The 7,626-nt window shown below is 41.6% G+C and overlaps 1 protein-coding gene across 2 annotated transcripts; it reads left to right on the top strand.

Annotated features, from left to right (window-relative positions):
• On the top strand, positions 1 to 4,933 carry LOC308284545 (cold-inducible RNA-binding protein B-like). 2 transcript variants are annotated; one of them, XM_080725204.1, is made up of 6 exons: positions 1 to 72; positions 366 to 505; positions 2,329 to 2,444; positions 2,565 to 2,671; positions 3,106 to 3,190; positions 4,105 to 4,933. In XM_080725204.1, exons 3-6 carry the CDS (start codon positions 2,336 to 2,338, stop codon positions 4,443 to 4,445), a joined length of 642 nt encoding a protein of 213 aa, XP_080581330.1. In that variant the 5' UTR covers positions 1 to 72; positions 366 to 505; positions 2,329 to 2,335; the 3' UTR covers positions 4,446 to 4,933. The 2 variants fall into 2 exon arrangements, with proteins under 2 accessions (XP_080581330.1, XP_080581331.1); XM_080725205.1 differs by having other exon boundaries at positions 14 to 72; positions 448 to 505.
• The last annotated feature ends 2,693 nt before the right edge of the window (positions 4,934 to 7,626 follow it).

The raw sequence follows: 7,626 nt of genomic DNA, 5'->3' as shown, positions 1-7,626 counted from the left end.
GCATTACGCGCCACTCTGTACTACGCTGGTACTACGTCTGTTGTTGATACTGCTGCTCTGCCTAACGTTTAAGTAAAGCCTACTTCTATTTGGATTATACCTCTTGTGTGGACATTGCCATTCATTCATTACAATCTGTACCCAGATTAACAACAATTTGTTTTGAATGACATTATCTTTTTTGGGGGGAAAACATACTATCATTTAACATTTAGTCAATGCATAAATGTTCCATGTTGTGTTTTTGCATTCCATTGTACAGTATGTTGACATACGTTTGAGAAACAAAATGTAAGCTTACTCCATATTTGAAAATATAGTTAAAAAAAGGTTAAAAAGAGACTGTGCTGACCCCTCCCATTCAGGCTGGCTCCTCCCACTGAGGCGTATTTAAACTGGTCACAGTCAACATCTGAGCACACACTTCTACTTCCTGATTCCTCACAGTTCCAACTTCCCTCTCACTTGAAGACTCGTGCAGCAAGACTTGATCAACAAACTAAAGGTAATTATTTCTGCTTTCTAAAATGTATGTTGTGTGATGCATTTCACCTGCTTAAAGGACAACTTTTTTTTTTACAAAAAGGGTTCATATTTTAGATTGTAATTAGAGAAAAGAAGAGGTGAGTGTTAAAATGTTTTCATTTACTTTGTTCTATTGTGTTAGCAGATTTAGCGATTTTGATTTCAGTGAGTGGGGCATGCGTACAAGTAGCTAAAGATGTATTTTTAGACACAATAAGCCGGAGATTCCTTTATTACTATTTACAGTAACACTACTAGCCCCCATATGTCACATCTGCCCATGAAAGATTACTTTTCATCTTGGGAAGAATGGGCTTATTGTGTGTAAAAAGACATACTTAGCCACTTGCATGCTAGCCCCATATAGAACCTCACCCGTCGCTGCATACTGTTGTGCTCCGAGACGAGGTCCTATAAAGGTTGAGGTAGAAAACACTCTTCCCGAAATGGTATCCACAAAGTAAAGGTAGTTCCGAGCTCCCAGACTGTGATAACCTAGCCAGGGTCAATAAAACATGAACCAGGGCACGAAACAATCCGTTAAAATCGCTAGTTTTGTCAGCCGGTAATGTTTACGAGCCTGGAAGTTGCAGCCGGAATGGCAGCATTAGCGGCCCCTCTGGTCGAACGTTGCCCCAACCGTCGCTGCATTCGAACAGAGATTCGACCAGACTGAAATTAAATGAAAACATTTTAACACTCACCTTTTAATTTCTTTAAATTACAATCTGAAATGTGAACCCTTGTTTCAAATTGAACATAAAACAGCCTATTTAACCTGCTTTGTGGAAGCAAAACAAACATTCTTAGTATGTATTGGGCCCTATTTTCGCCCATGCCTTCCACATGCCTTATCTTTGCCATTTTTTCGTTTAAATGTGTTTAAAAACACATTTAAACAGTTCAAATATCTGATCTAAAAGCTCACAATGTGTCGATGCAGATCGGCTACAATTTTTCAACATGTTTTTCAAAATAGTAAAATAAAAGACAAATAAGTTTAGGGAAGGCAAACAATAGCTGGTTGGCCAGGGGTGGAGGGGGCCTGGAATTATTGTATACTTTAGCATAGATAGTAATATACAAGCTTAGTGCTGCAAGCTTGTAGATCTGCTATTTTTGAAAATGTGTGCATGTATTTTTTAAGCAAACATTTGTAAATCTTCTGGGGGGTCCCTGGAACTAAATATTTTGAGATGGGATTTTTTTTTTCTTTTTTCAAAAAACCTTAGAAGTATTTGGAATATTCAAAACTTAAACGGTGTTGCTTTATATAAAGTTACGGTTATGCAACAGATCCGCTTATGTAAACCAGTGGTTCTCAACCTGTGGGTCGGGACCCCCAGGGCGGTCCTCAAATTATTTTGGGGAGGGTCCCCATGATGATTAACTTAAAGTGCGACATTGTTTTCTCACTCAACTGTAAACAAACCAACATAAAGTTTAGAGGCTATGCACATTTTACATCTAAGGACGTGTTAATACCCCTAAAATGACAAATTTAAACATTGGCCAAATTGACAAATATTAGATGCAGAACTTGTGAAAATAGCCGATCTACATGCTCACAACGCCTCGCAACGTGAGGCGCTGTGAGCATGTAGATTTGCTATTTTCACAATAGAACCGTGTTATACAAAATCTAATGCCTCAAGTTAACTCTTAGTGCTTGTCAGGGTGGGGGTGGGGTCCCCAGTTAAAACATGATTATTTGGGGGGTCACAGCATGAAAAGGTTGAGAACCACTGATGTAAAGCACATTTTTCTTGCTAGAATTAAAACAATCTTTTGTGTTCTCTTCAGACCAAGCATGTCGGACCGCTCAGACGAGGGTAAGCTGTTCGTCGGTGGGCTGAGCTTCGACACCGAGGAGGACTCGTTGGAGAGAGCGTTCTCCAAATACGGAAGCATTTCCAAAGGTACACAACCTGCAATCCATTATGAGCAACATTTACATTCATTCACATTCATTGTGTAATTGCCTCTTCATTGTATTCACTTTTTTTCCCCTGTTTTTAATGATTGATTTGTGTCTACAGTTGATGTCATCAGAGACAGAGAGACGGGCAGGTCTCGTGGATTCGGCTTTGTGAAGTACGACAACGCAGACGATGCAAAGGACGCTTTGGAAGCAATGAATGGAAAGGTGAGTTGATGACATTGTGTCACCAGTGATGTAAAGTAACATTTACTCAAGTACTGTACTTTAGTACAACTTTTGTCTATTTTTTTTTAATACATTTGTTAGCCTACTACTAGTTTTTAGATTATTATACTAGACCTTTTAGATTATTATCACAAAACATTACCCACTTCAATCCTTTAGAGTAGTTGATCTTCAAGCTCAAATGCATCGCATTGTGAGCTAAAAGATTATTAATAAAACTTTTGGTAAATTGTTATACCAGTACTGTTGTACTTTTAAGTAAAACGTGTGTACTTTTTTCACCACCGACTGTCACGGATGGCTTGTTGGCAGCCATTTTGTAAGGCACATGGTGGCCTGGTTGGTGCAACACGGTACTGCACTGAACACAACTGACAATGGCTAACTGTTATAATTTATCCATATCAATTCAGGATCTGGATGGCAGGACGATCCGTGTGGATGACGCCGGGAACGGACGGCCCGGACGTGGAGGCTCAAGGGGAGGTGGCGGAAGAGGTAGAGGTTTATTATTATTATTATTAGTATTATTATTATTACCCGTATAGTCAGGGACGTGCTGGCCATTGGGAAAAGCGGGACAACTCCCGTACAGCCGGTTCATTCCCAGCCTGTCCAGGCCGGCCATTAGGAAAAAAGTTGGGCAGAAACCTCGTATCTCCAAGTTTCAAATGTATAAATTTTTTTATCAAAGCAAAGCCCTGCTTCATACAAGGCCGTTGCACAAAAGCAGTGAAAACAGCCGATCTACAAGCACACAACGCCTCGCTCGTTGTGTGCTTGTAGATCGGCTGTTTTCACTAGTTTAAATCATTTTTAAAATGATAAATACAAAACAAACGGTTTTGGACATAAAAGGTTTCCACCCGACAACGACGAAATATAACTCATGTAATTGGCCCACTGGCTTGTCACTTGTCATGATCTGAAATGGTAAATCTTTGAGTAGCAGCAGCGCTATAGAGAGAGATCTCTCTAGAGAGAGATCTCGCTATAGAGAGAGATCTCTCTCTATAGTGCGCAATGAGGGCCTCTCCAACTCTTTTTCCCAGGCTGAATCAGGGGCCCAGCATGTCCCTGGTAGTAGTAGTAGTAGTAGTAGTATTATTTTACTCTGCCAGGGCAGGCACAAGGGGAGGAGAAAAGTGGGACTGAGTTACTAGTGCCCAAGGTGGAGGGGCCTTCATTATTTTATACTTTAGCTATTGAAAAATAGCAGATCTACAAGCTCACTTGTATAGTAAACCCCCTCCCCTATGAAGAACATTCATGGGGGCCCCACAATACCCAGGGCCCAGAATTTGGTGCAACGCCCCTGATTTTACCCAAAACTATTTCATTAGGCTTTCTCATTCTCTGGCAAATTGATGGCATGTTAAATGTATTAACTTCCCCCTCTTGTATTTGCATAGGTGGTGGAGGATACGGAAGTGACAGGAGCTACGGTGGAGGCGGGGACAGGAGCTATGGTGGCGGTAGAGACAGGAGTTATGGTGGCGACAGGAGCTATGGTGGAGGTGGAGACCGTGACAGGAGCTATGGTGGAGGTGGAGATCGTGACAGGAGCTATGGTGGAGGTGGAGATCGTGACAGGAGCTATGGTGGAGGTGGAGATCGCGACAGGAGCTATGGTGGAGGTGGAGAGAGGAGCTATGGTGGAGGTGGAGACCGAGGTTATGGCGGCGGAGGGGAGAGGAGCTACGGTGGTGGCGGCGGAGGGAGGAGCAGCGGTGGTGGAAGCCGTGACTACTGATGAAGAGAAATAAAATAAAAAAGCTGTGAACTGAGAAACGGGACATAGTCTGCTATCTGCTTAGATAGGCCCAGAATGCAAGAATCACAGGTCAACACATCTAGCTGGCAGTAGTCTGTTTATCTGTGTGCTCTGCTAAGATGTTGTGAGACTGTAAATACATCTTTGTATTACCTTTGATTTTCCATCATTTGAGAGTTTCAATTCGGCTAGACTTTTACACTGGAGTCTTATAAACGAGGGTTTTCAGAACGTGTTGTTGTCACTACTTCTCCACATTAAAGGACAATGTTGTTTTTTTTACAACAAGGGTTCACATTTTAGAGAAAAGAAAAGATGAGTGTTAAAAGCTTTACATTTACTTCTTTCTATTGTTTTTGTGATTTTAACGCATGCAGTGATTTGATTTGCTTTGCCCCCTGCAGGTTGGGGGCACGCATGCAAGTGGCTAAATATGTCTTTACAACTGTAAATAAATCTTTGTATTACCTTTGATTTTCCGTCTTCTGAGAGTTTCAATTCCGCTAGACTTTTACACCGGAGTCTTATAAACGAGGGTTTTCCATGTCACTACTTCTCCACATTAAACTTTTTTCTATTGTTTTAGTGATTTTAACGATTTTGATTTGCATGCAAGCCCCCAGGTTGGGGGCATGCATGCAAGTGGCTAAATATGTCTTTTGAAAAACAATAAGCCCATTCCCAAGATGCACTGCAATCTTTCATGGTCAGATGTGACTCATGGGGGCTGGTGTAAAAAGTAACAAAGAAATTGCTGGCTTATTCTGTCTAAAAAGACATATTTAGCCACTTGTACGCATGCCCCCACCAAATGAAATCAAAATACTAAAATTGCTAAAACAAAGTAGTAAATGAATACATTTTAATACTCATCTTTTAGTTTTAAAACAAGTAACAAGTTGCCCTTTAAGGTCCAGACCCAGAACACAATGAAGCAGAGTTTCAATTCTGCTATGCAGGTTAATAAGCTGCATCACTTTGTGGCCTGCAGACTCTGGCAAAAAATGAGGGACAATTGCTTTCCTTTAATTCTGGACCCCAACACTGTCAATCCAAGACCCGTCCTATCTGATGATCTGAGATGTACAGTTTAACTCCAATGGCTATATTTAAACTGCAGATAAACATTTTTAACTCAAATTCTTCTGAAGGTCCCTGGAGACTACAGGACGAACTATTGTGTTTGGGCGTCCTTGGCATGAAAAGGTTTGAGAACCATGCACTAGCAACATATTTAAGGAAATTAGAAGACATTGATAGAATCGGACTCAGGTGTGTCTTAAGGTTGAGTTAACATAAAAGAACAAACCAGGTGTATTGTGTCAGTATATGCTGTGTACAAATTACATTTAAAATCATCCTTAACCCTCAAATTCAATTAATCATTTCAATGGACTAAAATCTTGTTTTATTTGATGGCCTTCTTTCCCTAACATTTGGCCTTTATGCCCTCAAAAAATGGACAACACCTAAACCCCTAAAATGATGAAATTCCAGGCCTGGTCTGTACAACCTATACTTCTAAAATGGCCACTTCTCTATTGTCCTCATCAACAACAACCACATTGTAAAGCAGCAATAGCCGATCTACACACTGCAAAACACATTTTGCTACTTTTTATTCAGCAATGGTGAATGGTGAAAAGTAACCTTTCAGGCATAATACGAGGTTTCCATCTGACAGAGAGAGATGGCGCTGCTACCACCTGGCATAAAGAAGACTCTGCTGCCACCTAGTGGAGACTAAAGTAGTCTACAATAGCTCAACAGACCAATCTGTCATTAAAAGTTTTAAAATAATCTACATCTACAAGCTCATAACACAAGGTTGTGAGCTTACGTAGATCGGCTAATTGTGGCTGAATGTTTGCTCTAGAAAAAGGTTGCTACGGTTAAAGGGGAGGACCACCCATTGAACTGTGTCATTAATATACCTTAGAGGAGTTGTGTGGAAATAGAAAAAAAGTTCCCCCCCTTCTGTGTTGCCTAGAACTGGAGGATTGATTTTGGGGTTTGTATTGTAAAGTACAATGTGTGATGTCATCAAATTGTACTTTACAATACAAACCCCAAAATCAATCCTCCAGTTCTAGGCAACACAGAAGGGGGGGAACTTTTTTTCTATTTCCACACAACTCCTCTAAGGTATATTAATGACACAGTTCAATATTGAAAATGGGTGGTCTTCCCCTTTAAAGAGACATGATTCCAAACTCCAACACTGCACAGAATGTATTGACAGAAAGTAGCTCATAACATGTCTACAGTGTATTTTTATGATCAAACACTTTGCAGATAGAAAGAGGATAATTCAAGCTTTCCAATCATGTACTGTCCTTCCATTCAAACATGCACTGTGTGTGCACGTGCCCTTACATGTGTGCAGGTGGCCTTCTATTCAAAGGTGTGTACTTGTGAGGGCTGAGCGGTGCCTTTTCTATTTCTTAATTATTTCATTGATGTAGTCACGCAACGCACATGTTCTGAACCTGGTGAGAGCAGGAGAGGACCTGGTGAGACGTAGGAGGAGCCCGGCCAGGAGTCAACCCATAGAGCCTAGTTCTTCCACGCGCCAGAATAGTACCCCCAATCCCGGCAGAGTAGTTCCGGTGCAGCACATTGAGTGACCCTGTCTTTCCCTAATAGGACTGATCGTGGATAGCTACTGGGACGTAAGTCGGGACTTGATCAACCCCGGCTGGGTCACCTGGGCGAGGGTGTATGATGTTGCGAGACCCGAAACACCCGTCGACCCCAGGCTACATCACTGATGATACGTCTCAGTTGCATCCTTGTGATGTTTTTTTTTCACAATAGTACGGGTAAATATATATAGGCCTATATAAATATAATATATATATATATATATATATGTAACGGAGGTGATCCGAACCTCCCCACCCGGCTTTGAACCGGGTCTCTCCCGTGAAAGTCCAATATCTTAACCATTACTCCAAAGGGTTATCTCAATGGAACGAGAGCAGATATTAGACTTTTGAGGCTTCAGGCTGGGGCTGCGACTCTCTCCACCACACTCACCCCCCTTTGACCTCTTCCTACGGGGAAGCCCGGATCCGGGTCACGGCACCAATGTAACGGAGGTGATCCGAACCTCCCCACCCAGCTTTGAAACCGGGTCTCCCGCATGAAATTCCAATAT

This window comes from Nannobrachium achirus (genome assembly GCF_963921795.1).
Source record: "Nannobrachium achirus genome assembly, chromosome: 5".
Classification (NCBI taxonomy): Eukaryota; Metazoa; Chordata; class Actinopteri; order Myctophiformes; family Myctophidae; genus Nannobrachium; species Nannobrachium achirus.
This window is presented reverse-complemented; position numbering and strand designations above follow the sequence as displayed.